The 25,540-nt window shown below is 44.5% G+C and overlaps 1 protein-coding gene across 8 annotated transcripts; it reads right to left on the bottom strand.

The window, feature by feature from the left end:
- Positions 1 to 1,560: 1,560 nt before the first annotated feature.
- Positions 1,561 to 25,471, bottom strand: dab2ipa (DAB2 interacting protein a). 8 transcript variants are annotated; one of them, XR_011240820.1, is made up of 23 exons: positions 25,383 to 25,471; positions 23,361 to 23,507; positions 22,716 to 22,879; positions 22,384 to 22,486; positions 21,054 to 21,130; positions 20,230 to 20,339; positions 14,828 to 14,972; positions 14,566 to 14,738; positions 14,184 to 14,455; positions 13,622 to 13,830; positions 13,388 to 13,532; positions 13,167 to 13,311; positions 12,837 to 13,073; positions 12,473 to 12,662; positions 9,507 to 9,736; positions 9,112 to 9,203; positions 8,537 to 9,004; positions 8,071 to 8,345; positions 4,026 to 4,139; positions 3,488 to 3,610; positions 3,281 to 3,395; positions 2,560 to 2,647; positions 1,561 to 2,415 (listed from the first exon to the last, which is right to left on the bottom strand). XR_011240820.1 is itself a non-coding variant. In XM_069523096.1 (23 exons), exons 2-23 carry the CDS (start codon positions 23,419 to 23,421, stop codon positions 2,245 to 2,247), a joined length of 3,672 nt encoding a protein of 1,223 aa, XP_069379197.1. In that variant the 5' UTR covers positions 23,422 to 23,507; positions 25,383 to 25,470; the 3' UTR covers positions 1,561 to 2,244. The 8 variants fall into 8 exon arrangements, 7 of the variants coding, with proteins under 7 accessions (XP_069379197.1, XP_069379199.1, XP_069379198.1 ...); XM_069523096.1 differs by having other exon boundaries at positions 3,316 to 3,395; positions 25,383 to 25,470; XM_069523098.1 differs by having other exon boundaries at positions 3,316 to 3,395; positions 22,716 to 22,834; positions 25,383 to 25,470.
- Positions 25,472 to 25,540: the final 69 nt, after the last annotated feature.

Raw genomic sequence — 25,540 nt, 5'->3', positions numbered from 1 at the left:
GAAGGAGAGATCTTATTACTCCTGTCTTCTCTACATCGGCTCCCTGTAAAATCCAGAATATCAAGATCCTGCTCCTCACATTTAAAACCTTAACAATCAAACCTTCATATGTCAAAGAGCTGATAACACCGTGTCATCCAGAAAGATCAGTTCACTACCAAAACACAGGTTCTCCTGTGGTTCTAGAGTCAGTAGGAGGAGAACAGGAGGTAGAACCTTCAGCTACCAGGCTCCTCTCCTGTGGAACCAGCTCCCACACTGGGTTCTAGAGTCAGACACCATCTCTACATTTAAAGTTAAACTTAAAATGTTCCTTCCCATCATGCACTGAGCACTTCTCCACTTCTCTCCCCCCCCCCCCCACACACTCATTTATTTATTTTAAAACATGTCAATAACTATGTCACTTTGTACGCCCATAGTCTCTCTCTCTCATTTCAGATATCTCTGACCCTGGAATGTCAGGGCAACTTTTACCATTATCACTATTATTAATTACACTTACTAACACTTAATTAGTAACTTAACACGTAATTATATTGTTAAATGGATTGTGCCTGTTATCAATCACAATTAATAACTTCTTTACAATGTTATTGTTTACATTTCAACTAGTCAGATCAGATACCTGATGGTGCTCAAGTGTTCCCGGTCTCTCTTGTCTCTCTCTTTCCCCTCCCCGCTATCACTCTCTTCATTCACCAAGCCATCAGGATGCTGAACTCCCTCCCAGCACCCCCCCCCCCTTCCTTCTCTGCCCTCTGCCCCCACAAACACTGGAGACTGACACCCCCCCAACACCAACACCATGCACAAACCAAATGGCAACTCAAAAAACAAAAACAATATATATATAAACTCTACAAACCAATTGCACTGTGTTCAGTCAACTGCTGTACACCAACTGTTGACAACACTGTTTGCACTGTATACATCTTATTTTTTGATAGACCTCACTGCCTATACTCTTAATCCTGTTTTTATCTGCCATTTTGCCATATTTATATTTATATTCCAGTGATAATTCTGTTTCTATTTATATCGTTAATTCTGTTCATCCCGCCATATCTGCCATATTTATACTCTTTATATCGTCTAGATATGCCACTGCCTGTTTCTATCTTTTAATTACTTATATTTTTTATATTTTATATTTCAAGTTGAATGCTGTTTGCACCAAGGATAAGAAGGAAACGCAATTTCAATTCTCTGTATGTCCTGCACATATGGCATTATTGACAATAAAGTTGACTTCACTTGATCTATATGGATCTCTCTCTCTCTATATATATATATATATGTTTATTAATGAATTGTCAGAAAAGTACAGCAGCTTGTTTTTTGTATCTGAGGCCTCAGGGTGATGCTAACAGCTAACAGCTGACAGAATCATGTGCAGCGGCCGACCAAGGCCCTGACACGCCCACAGTGACCATCAATGGGGTTTGAACCTCCAACCTTCCCAGGCTGGTTTCTGGGCGGGAAACACGAGTATTCCGTTGTTACAGTGATGTGTGTGTGTGTCACTCATTGCCATCGTCTCTTTCATCACCATAGCAGTTTGATAGTGTAATAGTTTATTGGAGCATCTTTTATAAATATTGATAAATATCGATAAGAAGAAAATAAATACAGAGACAGAAGCAACATTGAACAGAGTCCAGCAGGGAGCAGTGTGTGGGTGTGTGTGTGTGTGTGTGTGTTTTCTAACATACGTTTCATCACAATTTAAGTTTTTACTGTCTCACAATAGCATCTGACATTAAATCAGTAAAATTAACACAAAATAACGCATACAACGTTCGGCGCTAAGGAAGCGACGACAACGCAACAGTCCCATTAATGTTCTGCTTAGATGGAGCTAGGCTAGGCTAACTAGGTCAGTCTCCCTCTGCTTCCCAGCTAATACTAAGCTTGGCTGACCAGGACCTGTCTCTGTACACAGACTGAGACAAAAGTGTTGGACTGTTCCTTGAAAAATGATGCTTGTATGTTTGAGCCATAAACATCTGGAGTTAATCAGATTGGATCAGAGGAAGGAAACAGGATGTGATGTCAGCTGTCGTAAGAAACATGCAAATCAAAATGGATGGTAACCTGGGATCGGGGGCGCAGCCAGGCTAGAAGAACTGAGTGTTGATTGACATTGACAATGTTAATCTGTTGATTTAAAAAAAATTGTGTGTTTGATGAGTTAGTTCTGCCTCAGGCCCCGCCCCCTCCCTGCAGTCACAACCAATGAGCTCAGCAGTTGCTTGAGTTGCGGAACTCTCCGTTCTCAGTGATCTGCAGGGACGACGTGTTGCTAGGAGACAGGCCGTTCCTCTGTGATGTCACAGCATACCGCTCCTTCAGCTGAGTCAGCGCTGCCATCAGGCGAGTGTTTGCCGCGTCCAGACTCGCTATTCGCTTCTCCTGAGAGACAGACATGTGAAAGAGACAGACAGGTCAGAGTATGATAATGTCTTTTAATAAACATACGTATATTATACAAATATAAATACAAAATATAGATATAATAATTTAACGATGCTATAAATATAAAAGAGGTGAACAGACCTGAGCCTCTATAATCTTCTGTTTGGAGTCGACCACAGCCTGCATGTCAGAGTGATCCTTCTTTAACTCCTCCTCTACTGCCATCAACCTGTCAAAGAGACAGACAGCTAGAAACAGACAGGTAGGGATGGGCAGGTAGGGATGGAAAGGTGGAGACGGACAGGTAGAGATGGACAGGTAGAGATGGACAGGTGGAGACGGACAGGTGGAGATGGACAGGTAGAGATGGACAGGTAGGGATGGAAAGGTAGAGATGGAAAGGTAGAGATGGACAGTTGGAGACAGACAGGTGGAGATGGACAGGTAGAGATGGACAGGTAGAGATGGACAGTTGGAGACAGACAGGTGGAGATGGACAGGTAGAGATGGACAGGTGGAGACGGACAGGTGGAGATGGACAGGTAGAGATGGACAGGTAGGGATGGAAAGGTAGAGATGGAAAGGTAGAGATGGACAGGTAGAGATGGACAGTTGGAGACAGACAGGTAGAGATGGACAGGTAGGGATGGACAGGTGGAGATGGACAGGTGGAGATGGACAGGTGGAGATGGACAGGTGGAGACGGACAGGTAGAGATGGACAGGTAGAGATGGACAGGTAGGGATGGAAAGGTGGAGATGGACAGGTGGAGACGGACAGGTGGAGATGGACAGGTAGAGATGGACAGGTGGAGACGGACAGGTGGAGATGGACAGGTAGAGACGGACAGGTGGAGACGGACCGGTGGAGACGGACAGGTGGAGATGGACAGGTCACCTGCTGATGATACTGTTCATCTGAAGATCTTTGTCGTCCTGAAGTCGTCTCAGTCGACTCTCTGTATCCTCGAGACGAGACTGAAACACAAACACACTGACAGCTAACTGATGACATCAGAGGTGTGACCGATGACATCAGAGGTGTCACATGACTGATGACATCACAGTACCTGGTACTCCTGCAGCATCCTCTGGTTCTGTTGATCCTGAACCAGGAGACGAGTCTCACACTCGTCCTGACGCAGAGACGCAACACGCAACTTCTCCTGCAGCAACGCAATCTCCTGCTGGTACTACACACACACAGAGTCAGAAACACACACACACACACACACACACACACACAGAGTCAGAAACACACACACACACACACACACACACAGAGTCAGAAAAACAAACAAACAAACACACAAACACACAGACACACACAGAGTCAGAGTCAGACTCACAAACACACAGAGTCTGAAACACACACACACACAGAGTCAGAAAAACAAACAAACAAACACACAGACACACACACACACACACACACACACACACACAGAGTCAGAGTCAGACTCACACACACACAGAGTCAGAAACACACACAAAGTCAGTCAGTCACACACACACACACACACACACACACACACACACACACACACACACACACACACACAGAGTCAGACTCACAGACAAACACAGTCGGAACCTGATATTTCATACTTTTTCGATGAGGGCGTCGTCATGGCGATCATCCTCTGCCTCGCAGTAAGAAGAGGTAGAGTTCATGTTGAGAAGCCAAGCAGCCGTACGATCCAACGCACAGGGTGAGGGAGCCTGAACACACACACACACACACACACACACACACACACACACACACACACACACACACACACACACACACACATACACACACACACACACACACCTGGAGTTAACCTGGTCACTATTTAATTTGGTTAACAAATAACCAGAGCTCTGAACTATGATGCAGGATTTGTGGTTATCAGGATAACTTCAGGTTTAATTCAGAGTTTTCAGTCCTATGAAGCTCACTACCTTGTCATTGGGGTAAATCACCATGGTAACTTATGTTGAACAGCTAACTTGCTCAAGGTGGAGATGAGAGATCACACAGAATAAAAGCTTCGCCCACTGACCAATCACTTGTCTTTAGAGACCCACAAGATCCTTGTCCAAATCTGTGATTGGTCATATGCAGCAAACCCCGCCCTTTTATGTGCACATGTTCATATCTAGAAGAAAACCTGAGTTAAAGTGATTAATAACCAGCGCCATGTGACCACTAAGCCTGACCATGATTGTTAGGTTTTGTTCAGCTGGACAACTGAAAGAGATCCTGTATACATTTTGTCCAGGAAAGAGAAGCTGTGAAATGACTGCTGGTGAGTGAGAGGGAATTGTAGATCTGGTGTTAGGCATTCTGTGAGGAAGGTTATCTGTAATATTTGATCTTGTCTAGATACTTTTTGGGTAAATTGTTGTGAAACTGAGTGTCAACAGGCAGTTTCACCCAAGTCAGCTGAGACCAATAGGCTTGATTGCAGGGCGGAGCTAAGTCTGCATGAGGTAAATCTAGCACATAAAGGCTAGTCACTACAGCGTCAGGACAGCCAAACCAAGACTGGTGAACAAAGACTTAGGGAGTCTTTCTGCGGGAGTCTGTCGAGGAAGTCAAGTTACTCACTGTCCACCGCTGATTGTAGCCATGAATTCTACCCAATCCCAGTCAGGACATCAAACCAGAGAAGATTTCACCGTAGACACATTGCTCAAAGCCGTAACCCAGCCAATCTCTGCTATCCGACATTCTCCACCAGCACTGAACTTGAAGTACTGGGGGGGCTATGGAACTGCCAGTCTGCAGTCAAGAAGGCAGACACCATCTCAGCCTTTGCCTCTCTGCAGACTCTCCACTTCCTTTCCGAGACCTGGATCACTCCAGAAAACACTGCCACTCCAGCTGCCCTCTCATCTGCCTACTCCTTTTCACACTCCCGAGACAAACTGGTTGAGGAGGAGGAACTGGTCTCCTCCTCTCCCCCATGTGGTCCTACCAGGTCCTTCCCCTGGACCACCTTCCCAGATCTGCTTTTGAACTCCACGCTGTCTCTGTCACACTTCCTTTCAAACTCAACATTGTGGTGATCTATCGCCCTCCTGGCCCTCTCCGTGACTTCTTTGATGAGATGGATGCCCTCCTGAGCTGCTCCCCTGATGATGGCACACCACTCGTTGTCCTTGGTGATTTCAACATCCCCCCAGTGAAGCTGTGCTCCTCTGAATTCATTGAGTTCTCCACATTTGACCTCACCCTCTCCCCCTCTCCACCGATCCACCGGGCCAGGAACCAACTCAATCTTGTCTTCACAAGGTCCTGTAGTACCTCGGCACTCTCTGTTACCCCACTCACTGTGTCTGACCACCACGCTGTCACTTTCTCTCTCCACTTAAAATTCACCACCTCCCTCGCTCCCAGACCTCACACGGTCACAGAGACAATGGAGAAAATCACATCATCCTGATGACCTTGCCCATTACCACCACCTCCTCTCTGACTTCACATCAACAGTATCAGCAGCTAAATCTGCCTTCTACCTAACTCCTCTTCCTCCAACCCCAGGAAACTATTCTCCTTATTCTCTTCTCTCCTCACCCATCCTACTCCTCCCCCTCCTTCCTCCCTCACTGCTGATGACTTTCCAACTTACTTTACCAAGAAAGTAAAAGACATCAGCTCCTCATTTACTCCATTGCCCATCCAGAAAGCACCTCCCCCAAACCTCACCTCTGATGGCCTTACCAGTTTCAGCCCTCTCACCTCTGAAGATGTTCTCACGCTAGTGACGTCTAACCGTGCCACCACCTGTTCCCTTGACCCGATTCCCTCCTCTCTTCTCCAAGACATCTCTCACGACATCCTGCCATTCCTCACCACTCTAATCAACTCCTCCCTCACTTCAGGCATTATTCCAGCTCCTCTCAAGACAGCCATAGTAAAGCCACTCCTAAAGAAACCCACCCTAGACTCAGCTGACATCTGAAACTACAGACCTGTATTTCTTCTTTCATTCCTCTTTAAAACACTGGAAGGTGCAGTCTACAACCAACTGTCCTCCTATCTTTCAGAAAATTACCTCCTTGACCCGAATCATTCAGGCTTCAGGACTGGTCACTCCACTGAGACGGCCCTCCTCACGGTGACTGAGTCGCTCGGTGCCGCCAGAGCCTCGTCCAACTCGTCAGTCTTCATTCTCCTCGACTTATCCTCTGTGTCTGACACAGTCAACCACCAAATCCTCCTCTCCACTCTGGCTGAACTTTGCATTGCTGACTCTGCTCTAACCTGGTTCACATCATACCTGACAAATCGCACCTTCCAGGTCACATGGAAGCTCCTTGTCCAGTCCCTGCCTTCTGGAAACTGGTGTCCCTCAAGGCTTGGTATTAGGACCGCTTCTGTTTTCATACATACACTAGATCACTAGGCTCTGCAATCACATCGCATGGATTCTCTTACCACTATTATGCTGACGACACCCAACTGTTCCTCTCTTATCCCACATCCTCCTCCAGCACCTACGTTGCGACGTGCGTCTCGGAATCTCTGGCAGACATCTCCGCCTGGACAGCTGCGCATCACCTCAAACTCGACCTTAGTAAAACTGAACTTCTCTTCATCCCTGGGAAAGACTGCCCTCACATGGACCTATCAGTCACTGTTGAGGATGTCACGGTATCACCTTCGTCGACGGCAAGGAACCTGGGCACAATCCTCGACGATGGACTGTCCTGCGCCCCCAACATCACTGCTGTGGCCGATCCTGTAGGTTTGCTCTCTACAACATCTGCAGGATCCAGTCTTTCCTCACAAAAGACGCAACGCAACTCCCGGTCCAAGCGCTAGTCATCTCCTGCCTGGAATACTGCAACTCCCTCTTGGCTGGACTCCCAGCATCTGCGACTAAACCGTTGCAGTGTATCTAGAACGCTGCAGCGCACCAAATTCTCCCATGTGACCCCCCCTCCTCCGTGACCTCCACTGGCTTCCCGTTGGGGCCTGCATCCGATTCAAGACGATGGTGCTGGCCTTCAAGGCCGTCAATGGAACTGTATCTGTCCACCTCCAAACACTGGTCAGACCACATGACCCAGCGAGAGCATTTCGCTCATCTACATCAGCTGGTCGACTGGTACCTCCATCGCTGAGAGCAAACCAAGCCCACTCAGCGAAGTCGAGACTCTTCTCTGTTTTGGCACCTCAGTGGTGGAACGAACTCCCGACCAATGTCAGGACAGCGGAATAGGTCTCCATCTTCTGCAAAAGACTCAAGACTCATTTGTTCAGACTTCAACTCGACCCTGCAAAGCATCACTCCCTCCAAACCCCCCCCCAAAAAAATGTATGCATTTGTATGTTCGTATGATTAGCACTTCAATCAAAGCACTTAAAGAATCTTTCACAAATAGTAGTTACGATCCTCAGATGAGGGTTCGAAAATTGTTTCTATATTACGTTTTACCCCATCGACGGTGATATGTTGTGGTTTCTCTCTTGTGACAAATGTACTTATTGTAAGTCGATGAAAAGCATCTGCTAAATGCCCTAAATGTAAATATGTTGAACTTTGTATTACAGGGGGATCAACAGTTAACCAGATGTTTAGCTGCAGATTCATCAGTGACACATAAGGTGTGACACTGACCCGGGGTCGGAAGGTTACTATAGTAACAGACTGATTACCTTGGCAGCAGGACGTTGTTTCTCCGGACTGTCTCCTTTAGACGATGACGACGTCTGTCTGAGACGCGTCTGGCCACTGCTTGGCCAATCTGGGCTCGATGACATCATGCTGCCGGAGGCAGGGCGAGGGGGGTAGGCGGAGCCCCCGCTGCCACTGAGCATGCTGGGAGGTGTCCTGCCTCGAGGTGGTCCTGGCTGGGCAGAGTTCGGGGGAGGAGGCTGATCGATACGTCTCTGAGGGCCTGATGAGTTCTGACGAGGGGGGGTGGGACCACCTGAGGGGGAGGAGAAATAAAAAAAAAGGGATACATTTAGTCTTTGAAATTTACGACATTAAAATTAAAGTGATAGCATGTAAAAATTAGATTTGAATAAAGTTCATACTGTATTTGTACATAAACGTTACATTGTAATTTAGTTTGATCTTATTACCGTTTATTTTAAAAGTTATACGTCATCATGATACCTGTCAGCGTGTCAGTCAGTGACAGTGCTCTTCTCGAGTATTCTTCTCCACTGCTGCTACTCGACATGGCTGAAGTCCTTTCCCCCCCTCCGAGCCCTACGGACATCTGGGTTAGAAAAGCCGGTTTTGTCGCCAAGGTGATCCTCTCGTCTGCGTTTCCCTGAGACCCCACTGAGCCATCCGAGGGCGTGGCGTCTGTCTGCTGCTGTGGTTGTCGTGGAGACGTGGTAGTCATGTGATACACTGGGTTCTGGAAGGACAGAGGGAGGAGCCCCGTCCTGCGCTGCCATTGGTTGTCGTCTAGGCCATCGCTAGGGGAGGAGTCCTGCAGGTCGACCAGAGACCGACTGCGGCTCTCATTGGTTAGCTCTGGCCCCTCCCTCTTGGCTCCATTGATAATTTCAAAGGCAGCCTCTGTCTCATTGGGCTCTGAGTAGGAAGAGCTCGGAGCCGGAGAGCCCTGCAGGCCTACAGGAAGTGACATCAGCAGCACAGGAAGGATCAGAGGTTACTAACTCATGGAAACATTAGAAACATAGAAGCTGATTTGCTAAAGATCACAGATCAAAAATCACCTGACGTAGGCTGAAGACTTGATCCTTTAGTGACAAAAAACAAATCTTTGTTTTCTGGAGTTGGAGAAGGAAGTCTGGTAAAATCCACCAAGCTACACACACAGACACACACACAGAGACGAAAATAGATACAAACACACATTAGATTACTTATTGCACAGGAAGTGTGTGTTTGCTAGCAACCAGGTAAATGTAACAGAATGTCCGAATCCCTTGTCATGAAAAGAAAAAACACTTTCAGACTCCTCTCGTCGGCATATGTTTATGTTGCTCAGTTAGTGACCATTGGTTGTACACCAATGGACCAGTGAGAGATTTCTGACACAGCCCTTCTGTCACTGTAGCAACGCTAGACTGCCGTTTAATGATAATGCTGACAGGAAAATGTTGCTAACCCTCCGTCCAGTCCGACGCCTCCCTGCAGGCCGATGGAGGGATTACAGGTGGCCAGTGGGGGGGAGAGGGGTGGAGACAGAGGGGGTGGAGAGAGTGAGGGCGGAGACACTACCCGCTGAGGCTCCGGAGAGGACACACCCCCATGATTAACCACGACCCCAGGGTTAGCCAGCGCCGTCGACACATCTCTGAGGATCCGAGGAAGAGGGCCAAGCTTCGACAGAGACGCCTGGAGACAGACAGGTGGAGAGAGACAGACAGAGAGGTGAAGAGATAGAAGTGCAGAAAAAGACAAGTGGAGAGACAGACAGATGGAAAGACAGAGGGACAGGTAAGAGAGAGACAGGTGCCTTGACCGGTTGGGGTGAGCAAAGAAAAAAGGGGAGGAGAGGAGAGATGGGTGGAAAAGAGGGGAGAGAAGAGAGAGTGATAGTGGGGAGGGGGAGAGAGAGAGGTGAGAGAGACCGGGAACACTTGAGCACCATCAGGTATCAGATCGGACTAGTTGAAATGTAAACAATAACATTATAAAGAAATTATTATTGATAACAGGCACAATTCATATAACAATTAATTACTGAAGTGTTGTAATTAATAATAGTAATAATGGTAAAAGTTTTTGTCCCGAGGTTCAGGGGTCAGAAATGAGAGAGAAAAAGAGAGAGAGAGAGAGACTATGGGAGGACAAAGTGAAATAGTCATTGACATGTATTAAGATAAATAAATGAGTGTGGGGGGGCAGAGAGAAGTGGAGAATTGCCCAGTGCATGATGGGAGTTCCCCCTCAGTGCATGATGGGAGTTCCCCCTCAGTGCATGATGGGAGTTCCCCCAGCAGTCTAGACCTATAGCAGCATAACTAAGTGATGGGTCAGGACCTGATCCAGAACTATAGACTTTATCAAAAAGGAACGTTTTAACTTTAAATGTAGAGATGGTGTCTGACTCTAGAACCCAGAGTGGGAGCTGGTTGCTGAAGGTTCTACCTCCTGTTCTACTCTTACTGACTCTAGAACCACAGAAGAACCTGTGTTTTGGTAGTGAACTGATCTATCTGGATAATATGGTGTTATCAGGTCTTTGACATATGAAGGGTTTGATTGTTAAAGGTCCAGTGTGTAAGTTTTAGATGAAAAGAATCTATTGGCAGAAATTTAATGTAGAATAATCCTCATGACGTTTTCACTTGTTTGTTTTATCTAAATGATATTGTAGTTTTCTTTACCCCAGAAAAGGCCCTCTATATTTAAATACTTTATATTTAAATAGTTTATATTTACATGGAGGGGACCCTCTCTATGGAGGCCGCCATGTTTTTTACATTAGTCCAGACTGAACAAACTAAACACTTTTTGAGTTTTTATGACGACTGAAGCTGCTTCAGGTTCTTTTTCATGTTTGGAAGGAGAGGGGGGGTGAGGGGTGTTCAGCTGCAACATGACACTTCAACACTACATACTAATGCTATTCTGGATTTTACAGGGAACCAATATAGAGAAGATAAGTCAGGGGTGGGGAACCTTTTTCATATCAAGGGCCATTTCAATTTTTATAAAGTCCTCCAAGGGCCATACTATTATGAACACATACCTAGGGATGCAAAAAAGTCTATAACCACTGTATTACTAAGCCTCATGATTGCTGCATTTCTTTGCATGTCAGACTCACCTTATGTGAGGGCTGGAACTGTTTCTCTTTGGCGAGGCGTCTGATGTCCACTGGCAGCTCCGCAGCGGCTACGAGACACTCCTTCACAAACTCTCCTTCGGCATGAGGCTTCAGCTTCATGGTTATTAATTCACTTACCACAAAACTTGCACGCGCAATATTCTCTCTGTCAGTCTGTGGTCTTGTGAAATTCAATTCAATTCAATTCAATTTTATTTATATAGCGCCAATTCATAATTTACATTATCTCAAGGCACTTTACATTTAAAGGTCAAGACCTTAAAACAATATTAAAGTAGAGAAACAATATTAACGTAGACTCAACAAAGCTGCTTGTTGAGCACCCAAACTCTGACGAAGAGCGTTAACTTTATCCAAACGCATTTGTCATCTCAACTCGCCGAGGTTAGCATGATTCGAGGTGTAATGGCGCTCGAGATTTGCCTTTTTCATCACTGCCAGCACCTCGCCACAAACTAGGCACACTGGCTTGCCTTTCAACGCAACAAAGAAAAAAGAATTTGTCCACTTTTCCTGGAATACGCGGCATTCTGCATCCACCTTCCTTTTCTTGACTTGAAATTAATGGCTGTTGATAGTTTTTTATTTATTCATACTATTTGTTTGTTGCGTTGCGGGCCGGTTGAAATGGTCTCGCGGGCCGTATACGGCCCAGAGGCCGGACATTCCCCACCCCTGAGCTAAGACAGGAGTAATATGATCTCTCCTTCTAGTTCCTGTCAGCACTCTGCTGCAGCATTTTGGACCATTTGGATAGTTCCCTTTCATCTAAATCTTACATGCTGGACCTTTAAGCAGAGGTTTAATTACAGCTACTTTAAAAGCTTGAGGTACGTAGCTGGTTAACAAAGACATATTAATCTGATTTAATATGGAACTGTCAGTCAGGGGGGAAACTTCCTTAAAAAGTCCAGTTGGGACAGAGTCTAAAAGACAAGTTGTTGGTTTAGATGATGAAACTAATGAGGTCAGTTCAGGAAGGTCAATAGAAGAGAAATGGTTCAAATATAAATCTGGTTCTGTGGTTTCAGGACCAGACAATGGATCTATTCATGGGAAGGAGGTGGTGGATTGTTTCCCTGACGGTTAAAATTTGATTTGTACAGAAGCTCATGAAATCATTGCTTCTCAGAGTTAGAGGAATAGATGGGTCAGTAGAGGTGTGACTTTCTGTCAGCCTGGCTACAGAGCTGAAGAGGAACCTGGGGTCAGATGTGTTACCTGGTCAGTGTGTTATCTTGTCATCTAGTCAGTGTGTTACCTGGTCAGTGTGTTACCTGGTCGAGCTCGTTAAGCAAGGTGTGCAGACTTGACAGCTCCCTGCCGAGGTCGATGTATCCGTCGAAGCCTGCCATGTGGTTCAGTCCATCTGGGTTTGAGATCTCCTGCAGGAAACGCTGCATGCTGCTCCACTGTCGCTCCACGAAATCGTTCATGAACAGCATGTACTCCTCCTTAGTGCCGAACCTGTCGCAACAAAGACACAAATAGGTAATGCACTACATATATCACATTAGACAAGTGATTCATGTTTCACAATAAGTCCTTCTGATCTATTTCAAAACAAAAGTCCTCCAGTTGCACTTCAACTCATAAGTTCCTCTGTTTTACTTCAAAATAAAAGTTGAGAGTCTGACGTACTTGCTGAAGTTGGCAAGATTCTGGATGACTTTGGCGATGAGAGTTAAAGTTCTTGCTGTGCGCTCGTCAGGGTATTCCTGCATCAGGTCGAACAGCGATGGTGACATCACAGCGGGACAAAGGAAGCGCAGGAACAACGAGGCGCTGATGAGACGCTCGCTGATGTCAGGTCGACCCCGGTTACCACACTCCTGTCGCCATGACGCAAACACCTCCTTCAGCTCCCGAGGGAAGACCCTGATTGAATGATACACAGAGGTGTTGGCACTGCCGTGTGTGTGTGTGTGTGTGTGTGTGTGTGTGTGTGTGTGTGTGTGTATATAGGCTTACCTGTATGAGTCGAGGATCTTACAGAAGGCGAGCTCGCAGCACATCCTCAGGTTGGCCTGATGCTCTGCGAGGTCAGAGGTCGAGCAGCGAGACGGGTCGACCTCACAGTTCTCGTCTGACTCATAGAGAGCTTTGATGAACTCACCTGAACACAGGAACACCTGAGATTAACAACTGATCACCTGAACAAGTAAAAACTTTTTAACTGATCCATCGGTTACCGAGGGCATCCTGCAGGTACTTTTGCCCAATCAGCTTCAGGTATTCTTCGATGCTTTTTGTCGCCAGGGTGTTCTCTCTGAAGATCAGCTGGTCATTGTCACGGCAACGATCCACCTCTGACATCATCAGGTCTGTGAGGAAGTCCTGCATATAGGGGTCAAAGTTCAGGTTTTTGAGGTGGCAGTGGTTACTAGTACTGTGAGGGGGAGAGTTAGGTATAGGAATGGGGCTACCTTAGCCTTCCCGGTGCTGTGCAGGATGTGGACAAGTGCAGCAGCAAGCTCCTCCTTAGCTCTCAGACTGATGGCGGCCTCTAGCGTGTTGCACAGCAGCAGGTAGTTGGAGCTGATGTACTCTGCAAACTCTTTGTACTGCTCCATTGGCAAGATCACGATGCTCTGGTAACGAGCTTTGATTCGCACTGAGGGCACTGACGACTTACCTGAAACATGAGAGATGGTCATTGCCATGTGAACTCTGTGGTCCCGTTGTCTGCGATCATAATATAAGAGCTTGGATGTTTGTTGTTTTGTGAATATATGTTTATGGTTTGTATTTATATCGCTCTTTTCTAGTCTTGATGACCACTCAAAGCACTTAACAGTAAAGTAACTTACAGTTTGCCATTCACACACACATTCATACAGTGCATATATTAGCAGGACGACAGCTCTACCCCTCAGCCACATGACCCAAACATCATTTCAAATTTTGGTCCAATTTCAAAATGATATTCAGGTTCAGGTCGGTTTCATAACGTTCGGACAGAAGATTTTGTCCAGAGGACCTACGTACCTCGACTTGTACTGGGCGTACTCACTGAGTACCACTTCTCCACTAGTTGTCTGCTTGTCACCATGGGAACAGGGATGTTGACCAAACCGACATAGCTGCTCTTATCCTTCTTCCTCTTTCTGTCTGTGTCTTTGTAAAGGTGGAGGGTGATGGCGCTGACAGACGGCAGATTGCTGAAGTCAAAACGTTCACCCCAGAAGATGTTGTCCGTCTTCAGTTTACATGATGTCCGAGCATACAGACTGTCATCCAGACACAGCTCGCAGAAGTACCTGTGGGACAAGTACAACAGTTTCTATACTGCAGAAGTAATGAATCTTACATTAATTGGTTCCCGGTGTAGCACTCTATACCGTTAGATTTAGGACCTGGTGCCCCATACCTTTTCTTGGCGGGCAGGTCTTTGGCCTCAATGACCCAGAGCGTCAGAACGTTCTCCAGCCTTCTGCTGTTGTCTTTGTTGGGATGAACGGCTCGTCGTAGGTTCTCCATCCATTTATCTCGCTCTGCCGCCGAACGACATGAGAAACATTTGGTGCCTGTCGAGGTTGTTACCTAGGAGACACAGGGTGAGAGGTCATCACCACAGAAACACAAGGAGCAGTGTGCTGTCATTAATGCACTATGTATGATTTGTATTTGACCTCGAAGCAGTAGTCCTGTCCGAGCAGGGACGAGTGAACAGGTTTAATGATCACTGATTGGTCCATCCTGAGCTCCAGAGACGACACACAGCCAGCGCTTAGCAATGACTCCTGGCTATCACAACGCAGTAGCTGCATCACACACCTGAAACAAGAAGGAGAAAAAAGAAGATTCATAAGAAAAACTATTCAGAAATCCATCAATCAAATATTATTTCTACAGCCCATATTCACATATCACAATATAAAAAACTTGTCACATCACCTCTCAAAATGTGACAGAACCATTTTGACTTAGCGAGAATAAAACAATCTGAAAAGAATCTGGAAATATACTTGACAGAATTCATTGGTGAACAGGGAGTACAAGAGGGGCTGAGCACACATCAGCTGATTCTCATCACCTGGGCCCTGTCCGCCAAGAAGTCAAATATCCAGACAAAGATCAATGAGCATCAAGACAAGGTCTGAGTGACTGACGGTGTTGCTGAGCTGAGATCGATGAAGAACATTCTCTCATATATATTGTCTTTGTCCAGGAAGGTGATGGCATCATCTGTGGCACTGTTCGATCTGTAGGCAAACTGAAAAGAGTCCATGGTGTCAGTAGGTTAAGACTTTGATGGTGCCTTGGAGGCGGTCAGGGACCACAGACCAACTAACGGAGAGGTTGAAGATGTTGGTGAACACCTCTGCCAGTTGATTGATGCACACCCTGAGAGGGTGACCCAGGATGCCTTCTGACCTGAGTGCTTTGTGTGGGTATGACCCTTTTGAAGACTGTCTCTTGTTTCCAAGGTCAATGTGCTATGAGAAAGCCAATGATGTTTCCATTAGCTGCATCTTCAAAGATCTGTCCGTCAGTTCTCTCAAAGCAGCCCTGCAGGACCTTGTCAGTCTCTATGTTTCTGTGAGGAAGACTGAACTCTTTGGGGAGTTAAAATGATCAAACTGATGATCAGCAGCTCCAAAACCAGGGAGCAGTAAGTTGCCTAAACATGAAGCACACAGCTCCAACTCTGAACTTATCTGAGACCTTTTATTTCTGTCGCATCTGTACAAAGAGAACTCTCCAGTGTGATGCACAGTCACAGTCCATCCAGCTTGTTGTCCAGAGACTGAACATTAGCGAGCAGGATGCTGTGCAGAGGAGGTTTGTTGTTCTCTGTTGGGTTGTGCACATAGTCCTGGTATGCTTCCTCCTCCGAGGTACGGGGAAACAAAAGACCCAGGGGAGTATGTTGTCTATGGAGACAAAGGTAGAATGTGAATGTATGAAAGCAATGTCTGTGCAAAAAGAGCCAGTAAGAAAACACTGGTATTCAAAAGTTTGCAGATTGACTCTGAACTCTTGTAAGTGCTGCCATCTTTGTTCCAAAGAGTGACTTTACACTGAAGAACCGTCACAGAGCAGGTGAATTATGGGGAACACAATTAGGGTCGGACCATCACCAGCTGACATCATTATCATGTTTAGACGAACATCGTGATAATGAAAACATTAAAAGGTTCTTCTTATCATGAACCAGGAGTCCAATGCTCATGAGTCATTTCTGCTACTTGTTCTGTTGGTTCCTTCAGTGTCTTGGGTCAGGCAGCGTTGTGTTGTTTTGTTTTGTTGTGTTGTGTTGTTCTTGACGTCAGGTTGCTGAGTATCAATCTCAGTCCGTCTCTTCACAGTCAAACTCTCGTGTTCACAGATGCCATCCCTCAACTGATTTCTTACGAACTAGGTTCTAATGTGGGTTCAACCTTCGATACGAACCAGTGCTACATCGCAAAATGTATGCAGGAACCACAGGAATGTCATGATGTGTGTACAGAACATTTTAAGAACATGTAAATGGTAAATTATGGTCTGTATTTATATAGATCTATTCTATTCTGATGACCACTCAAAGCACTTTACAGTACACCATTCACACAAACTAAGCACTTTTCAGGGGCAATTCAAGATTCAGTATCTAGCGGAGGACACTTGGGCATGCAGGATGGGGAAGACTGGGATCGAAGCACAGGTTGATGATTTCGTTGTTCTTCAAACCGTTGTCTTCAGCATTAAGACAGAAGGGAGACGTGGTCACGGCTTTGTCATGTTTTAGCTCTTTTTCCACCACAGGAACCTTCCAACCTGAAACTTACTGTGTTGTCATGGTTCCAAGTTCTGCTTTCTACCTTCAAAAGGTGAAACTAAACCAGAGTCCAAGTATTCACAGAGAGGTGGAGCTCACAAGGCTGTGATTGGTCAAACAGATGTATAGATACATCTCAGACATAACAAACACACTGACATAGAAGAAACGATTGATCGACTGTAACATCCAAATCACATTTTTCCAGTAATGAAATCATCATAAACAACAGGAGGTCCAAAACACACACACACGTGTCCTGCTGCTTAACCTTGTTTAGTTAAACGTGTTGGCTAACAACATGTATATAGCCTAGCGACATGCTAACATACCAGACTAGCTTTGTGCAGGTTTACACAGAGCTGCAGCATGTATGATCATGCAAATCAAGTAAGAGATGCCCCCCCCCCCCCCCCACAGCAGTGATTCACTGCAGCACATTTATTCAGACGATCAGAGGACAAAGGCACTGATGCGTGAAGACAAACTCACCGAGCATCCTGAGAGGAGGAGGAGGGGGATGTTCTCGTCAGTGAAGAGGAGGAAGATGGAGGAGGAGGATGGAAGAGGAAGATGGAGGAGGAAGGTGGAGAAACTGCTGAGCCTGACGATGTTTGGTCACAAGGTTGAAAACCTGTCTCTCTCTGTCTCTCTCTATCTCTGTGTGTGTGTCTCTCTCTCTCTCTGTCTTTCTCTCTCTCTGTCTCTCCCTCTCTCTGTGTGTGTGTCTCTCTGTCTTTCTCTCTGTTAGCTCGCTGATGCTACATGGCTCCAGAGCTACATCTCTCTCTCTCCGTCAGCAGTTGCCCCTCCCCTGCAGTGAGGGTGCCCTACCCCCCCTCCTTTATTTAATCCACTCCCCGTCCTCCACAGTATGTGTGGTACAGAGATTACACCCCCCATCCTCCACACACCAACCCACACCCCGCTCTACAGAAACAGATCAAAACAGAAGTTGAACCCGTCAACATCTTTCAACACCCGTCAACATCTTTCAACATCTTTCAACACCAGTCAACGTCTTTCAACATCTTTCAACACCCGTCAACATCTCTCAACATCTTTCAACACCCGTCAACATCTTTCAACACCCGTCAACATCTTTCAACATCTTTCAACACCAGTCAACATCTCTCAACGTCTTTCAACACCCGTCAACGTCTTTCAACATCTTTCAACACCAGTCAACATCTTTCAACATCTTTCAACACCAGTCAACATCTCTCAACATCTTTCAACACCCGTCAACATCTTTCAACATCTTTCAACACCCGTCAACACCAGTCAACACCCGTCAACATCTTTCAACACTCTTCAACATCTTTCAACGTCTTTCAACACCTGTCAACATCTTTCAGCGTCTTTCAACACCCGTCAACATCTTTCAACATCTTTCAACACCCGTCAACATCTTTCAACACCCGTCAACGTCTTTCAGCGTCTTTCAACACCCGTCAACATCTTTCAACATCTTTCAACACCCGTCAACATCTTTCAACACCCGTCAACGTCTTTCAGCGTCTTTCAACACCCGTCAACATCTCTCAACATCTTTCAACACCAGTCAACATCTTTCAACACCCGTCAACATCTTTCAACATCTTTCAACACCCGTCAACATCTTTCAACACCCGTCAACATCTCTCAACATCTTTCAACACCAGTCAACATCTTTCAACACCCGTCAACATCTTTCAACATCTTTCAACACCCGTCAACATCTTTCAACACCCGTCAACATCTTTCAACACCCGTCAACATCTTTCAACACCTGTCAACATCTTTCAACACCCGTCAACATCTTTCAACACCAGTCAACGTCTTTCAACATCTTTCAACACCCGTCAACATCTTTCAACATCTTTCAACACCCGTCAACATCTTTCAACATCTTTCAACACCCGTCAACATCTTTCAACATCTTTCAACACCCGTCAACATCTTTCAACATCTTTCAACACCCGTCAACATCTTTCAACACCAGTCAACATCTTTCAACACCCGTCAACATCTTTCAACATCTTTCAACACCAGTCAACGTCTTTCAACATCTTTCAACACCCGTCAACATCTTTCAACATCTTTCAACACCCGTCAACATCTTTCAACACCAGTCAACATCTTTCAACATCTTTCTACACCCGTCAACATCTTTCAACACCCGTCAACATCTTTCAACATCTTTCAACACCCGTCAACATCTTTCAACACCAGTCAACATCTTTCAACACCAGTCAACATCTTTCAACACCAGTCAACATCTGTCAACATCTTTCAACATCTTTCAACATCTTTCAACACCCGTCAACATCTTTCAACATCTTTCAACACCAGTCAACATCCGTCAACATCGTTCAACACCCGTCAACATCTTTCAACATCTTTCAACATCTTTCAACACCCGTCAACATCTTTCAACATCTTTCAACACCCGTCAACATCTTTCAACATCTTTCAACACCCGTCAACATCCGTCAACATCGTTCAACACCCGTCAACATCTTTCAACATCTTTCAACATCTTTCTACACCCGTCAACATCTTTCAACATCTTTCAACACCCGTCAACATCTTTCAACACCAGTCAACATCTTTCAACATCTTTCAACACCAGTCAACATCCGTCAACATCGTTCAACACCCGTCAACATCTTTCAACATCTTTCAACACCCGTCAACATCTTTCAACACCCGTCAACATCTTTCAACATCCGTCAACATCTTTCAACACCCGTCAACATCTTTCAACATCCGTCAACATCTTTCAACATCTTTCAACATCTTTCAACACCCGTCAACATCTTTCAACATCCGTCAACATCTTTCAACATCTTTCAACATCTTTCAACATCCGTCAACATCTTTCAACATCTTTCAACATCTTTCAACACCCGTCAACATCTTTCAACATCTTTCAACATCTTTCAACACCCGTCAACACCAGTCAACACCCGTCAACATCTTTCAACACCCGTCAACATCTTTCAACACCTTTCAACATCGTTCAACACCAGTCAACATCTTTCAACACCTTTCAACATCTTTCAACACCCGTCAACATCTTTCAACATCTTTCAACACCAGTCAACATCTGTCAACACCCGTCAACATCTTTCAACACCTTTCAACACCAGTCAGGACCCGGGACCAGACCTGATCCAGCAGGAGGTGTAAGTGTGACTGATTGAAGAAGAGGGCCATGCTTTTGATCCTTCAGACAACACCAGCAGAATTCTAGGTAACTTATTATCAAAAAGGCGTGTATGTCACCTGGTGTTTGCAGAGGTGATGATGTCATTCTTCACACTGCTCTGACGAGAAAGTTTCGGTTGCGAACAAGTTCGCCGCAGAGACTGTTTGAACCTCCGAGAGAGAAAACCCTGAGGAAGAGGAGGACAAGATTGAATCAAAATGAATCAGGATCTGACCTATTATACTGTCACAGATAAATGTCATACTGATGACCTGTGTGTGTGTGTGTGTGTGTCTGTCTGTACGTGTATGTCTATGTGTGTGTCTGTCTTTCAGTGTGTGTGTGTGTGTGTGTGTGTGTGTGCCTGTCTGTTCATTTTACTTGTAGTGGATTACTTTTAGTCTAAGATATTTCTACTTTTACTTGAAGGATCTATGATGTCAGTGTTTCACCTGTAGGGGGAGCCAAACTGCTGATTGATAGCTGACCTCTTGTTACCATGGAAACAACAGGCTGAGTCCTGTGTTTGTGTGTGATAATGATGGTAATAATATTTAAAATAATAATAATAATATTGATTATTATAATGATGATCCTGTCGCAGCAAAACTTAAAGACAGACGGATAGAATTTCATAAAAGTGCTCTACATTATAATTATAAGGTGCAGGATCCACACACACAAACATCTGGTAATTTTTGTTTCACAGTTTGTTCAAGAGCTCAATAATCTTATTCATTGATAATTATTAATAAAACACACTTAACCAGTTACATCAGGCACACAAGAAACGACCAAATCATCTTTGTGTGTGTGTGTGTGTGTGTGTGTGTGTGTGTGTGTGTGTGTGTGCGTGTGTGTGTGTGTGCGTGTGTGTGCGTGTGTGTGTCTGTGTGTTCACCGTCACTCTGGCAGTGGATGTGTCCAAAGCGAAGCTACTGGACAGGCTCTGTCGGCGTACACCCCTCCCTGGAACATCTGGAACAGACAAAATGCATCATGGGAGTGTTTGTAGTCTTACCCAGCAGTCAGCTGTGACAGCTGTTACCATGGTGACCAGCATCATTACATACACACAGACACACAGATGATTTGGGTGTTTCTTGTGTGCCTGATGTAGCTGGTTTATCGTGTTTTACTCTTAATCATGTTTTTATCTACCATATTTATATTTATACTGTAATTCTGTTCATACTGCCATATTTATATTCCACTGATAATTCTGTTTATATTTACACCGTTCATTCTGTTCATCCCGACATATCTGCCATATTTATACTCTTTATATCATCTAGATTTGCCACTGCCTGTTTCTATTTTTGAATGACTTATATTTTTGATATTTCATATTTCATGTTGAATGCTGTTTGCACCGGGGATAAGAGGGAAACACTATTTCAATTCTCTGTATTTCCTGCACATATGGCATTATTGATAAGTGACAAGTTGACTTGACTTGACTTTATGTTCTTGTGTATTTATTAATAATTATTAATAAATAAGATTATTGAGCTCTTGAACAAACTGTGAAACAAAAATTACCAGATGTTTGTGTGTGTGGATCCTGCACCTTATAATTATAATGTAGAGCACTTTTTGAAATTCTATCCGTCTGTCTTTAAGTTCTGCAGTGACAGACATCATTATAATAATCAATATTATTATTATTATTATTTTAAATAGTATTACCATCATTATCAATATTATTATCACTGTCATTATCAATATGGTTATCACTGTCATTATTATCATCATTATAATAATTATTATTATTAATATCATAATGCTAATTATTATCAATATGTTTATCAATATTATTACAGATCAGACCCTCACTGTGAATTTTAACCTTTTAGTAGGTGATGATGTGCGACCAGAGGAGGGGACAGACACATTACCATGGCAACTGACCTCAGATCCCAGATTATAAGATTATTAATCTGACAAATCACTGAGATTAGAGACGAGATAAATCCTGATAAACACTCACAAAACCCAAGCAAACACACTCACAACCACAATAAGAACACACAAAAACAAACAGGCCGAGCTTTGAAAAATTACATTAATGTTGAAAATATTTTCTCACCGTTCAAGTCTTCAAAGTCAAAATGCACATCCATCATCTGGTAGTGTGTGTCTGTCAGTGTGTGTCTGTCAGTGTGTGTCTGTCAGTGTGTGTCTGTCAGTGTGTAGTGTGTGTCTGTCAGTGTGTGTCTGTCTTGTCTTACCTTTGTGGGCGGAGAAAGAAGGGGTTGAGGTCACATGCAAAGTGTATCTTAGCAACCAAATGGTACAAGTCTCCGCCCTCTCTGCCAGAAGAAGAGGATGAACCTGAAGAAGAAACAAAATGTCCACTTCCTGTATCACTGTGACACTTTATTGTGAAGGGCTCACATTAGAGACAGGACGTTCTCCATGTGAATCAACACGCTTTCAAAATAAAAGTATCTTCACTTTTCCTTTATAGACTTTTAATGTGAAAAACCTGAGAAATGAGGGGATGAAGCTTCATATGATGAAGATGATTTTTCTCAGATTAACTCATTTGTGTGTTTCGTACCTCCAGGTTGTTGAGCAGCAGTAATTGTGCGTCTGACAGGATGCAGAACATTTTACTCCACACCTCAGGCTCTGCCCTCTGACCACATGACAGCCAATGAATGGAGGCGCTCTTTAGCTCTGTGACATCATCACAACACGTCACATGACACAGAAACAGTAGAACTATAACGAAAAACAAATTATTATAAGGAATCAAATGTTTGAATCCATCAAAGTTTACAAACTTTTTAGATGTTTTATAAAGTTGAAGTTTACGAACTTTTTAAAAAGTTTCTGAACTTTTAAGCAGTTGAAATTCACGATGTGTTTATCAACAGTCACTTTAAGAACTCTTTATAAACAATCACAGTTTTCAAGAGTGAAACGAGCAGACGGACACTAAACATTTAGAAGTTACTGAGTCCTGCACATCTTTAAATTATCGATTATTCACTCTAATGTTTTCTTTCATATCTTTTAACACAGAGGGAAATCTTTCTGTACTGTAACGAGCAAAAGTCAAATTGTTTTTATGCAAGAATAGTAGTCACTTTATAGAACTGTATATAGTTACTACTATATAATACTGTATATGGTAGTCACTACTACTACTATAGTAGTCACTATATACAGTACAGTAGTGACTACTTCATCATCAGCTCACCAATCACGTTCATCCAGCCCAGGTGCTGACACCTGGACATGTGTTTGACCAGCTCCTCCATGGCAACAGGCTCTGTCACACAGCAGAGAAATGCATGATGGGAAATCTATAGGATGACACTCACCTGTCTCTCAACACGACGCAAACCTGGGACAGGTAAACACACAGACACATGTAGAGACAGACAGGTAAACACACAGACACATGTAGAGACAGACAGGTAAACACACAGACCAGTGTAGAGACAGACAGGTAAACTTACAGACACATGTAGAGACAGACAGGTAAACACACAGACCAGTGTAGAGACAGACAGGTAAACTTACAGACATATGTAGAGACAGACAGGTAAACACACAGACCAGTGTAGAGACATACAGGTAAACTTACAGACACATCCAGAGACAGACAGGTAAACACACAGACACATGTAGAGACAGACAGGTAAACACACAGACCAGTGTAGAGACAGACAGGTAAACTTACAGACACATCCAGAGACAGACAGGTAAACACACAGACACATGTAGAGACAGACAGGTAAACTTACAGACCAGTGTAGAGACAGACAGGTAAACTTACAGACACATCCAGAGACAGACAGGTAAACTTACAGACACATGTAGAGACAGACAGGTAAACACACAGACCAGTGTAGAGACAGACAGGTAAACTTACAGACACATGTAGAGACAGACAGGTAAACACACAGACACATCCAGAGACAGACAGGTAAACACACAGACACATGTAGAGACAGACAGGTAAACACACAGACCAGTGTAGAGACAGACAGGTAAACACACAGACACATGTAGAGACAGACGGGTAAACTTACAGACACATGTAGAGACAGACGGGTAAACACACAGACACATGTAGAGACAGACGGGTAAACTTACAGACACATGTAGAGACAGACGGGTAAACACACAGACACATGTAGAGACAGACGGGTAAACTTACAGACACATGTAGAGACAGACGGGTAAACTTACAGACACATGTAGAGACAGACGGGTAAACACACAGACACATGTAGAGATAGACGGGTAAACTTACAGACACATGTAGAGACAGACGGGTAAACTTACAGACACATGTAGAGACAGACAGGTAAACACACAGACGCATGTAGAGACAGACAGGTAAACTTACAGACACATGTAGAGACAGACAGGTAAACACACAGACGCATGTAGAGACAGACAGGTAAACTTACAGACACATGTAGAGACAGACAGGTAAACACACAGACACATGTAGAGACAGACAGGTAAACTTACAGACACATGTAGAGACAGACAGGTAAACACACAGACCAGTGTAGAGACAGACAGGTAAACACACAGACACATGTAGAGACAGACGGGTAAACTTACAGACACATGTAGAGACAGACGGGTAAACACACAGACACATGTAGAGACAGACGGGTAAACTTACAGACACATGTAGAGACAGACAGGTAAACACACAGACACATGTAGAGACAGACGGGTAAACTTACAGACACATGTAGAGACAGACGGGTAAACACACAGACACATGTAGAGACAGACGGGTAAACTTACAGACACATGTAGAGACAGACGGGTAAACTTACAGACACATGTAGAGACAGACAGGTAAACACACAGACACATGTAGAGACAGACGGGTAAACTTACAGACACATGTAGAGACAGACGGGTAAACTTACAGACACATGTAGAGACAGACGGGTAAACACACAGACACATGTAGAGACAGACGGGTAAACTTACAGACACATGTAGAGACAGACGGGTAAACTTACAGACACATGTAGAGACAGACGGGTAAACACACAGACACATGTAGAGACAGACGGGTAAACTTACAGACACATGTAGAGACAGACAGGTAAACACACAGACACATGTAGAGACAGACGGGTAAACTTACAGACACATGTAGAGACAGACAGGTAAACACACAGACGCATGTAGAGACATACGGGTAAACTTACAGACACATGTAGAGACAGACAGGTAAACTTACAGACAGGTAGACGTAGACTCCCGTGTCTGTTTCTTGTTAGTCCAGTTAACCTGTCTGTCTGAGCACCCGTCTGTCTGATGGTACCCTTTGATGATTCACGTGTTGTTAACACCTTAATGGATTTAAAAGATTATCACCTGTCGCACACACACAGGTTT

This window comes from Paralichthys olivaceus, chromosome 4 (genome assembly GCF_024713975.1).
Source record: "Paralichthys olivaceus isolate ysfri-2021 chromosome 4, ASM2471397v2, whole genome shotgun sequence".
In the NCBI taxonomy this organism is placed as follows: domain Eukaryota; kingdom Metazoa; phylum Chordata; class Actinopteri; order Pleuronectiformes; family Paralichthyidae; genus Paralichthys; species Paralichthys olivaceus.
Note: the sequence above shows the minus strand (reverse complement) of the source record. Positions and strands in the feature narration are given on the sequence as shown.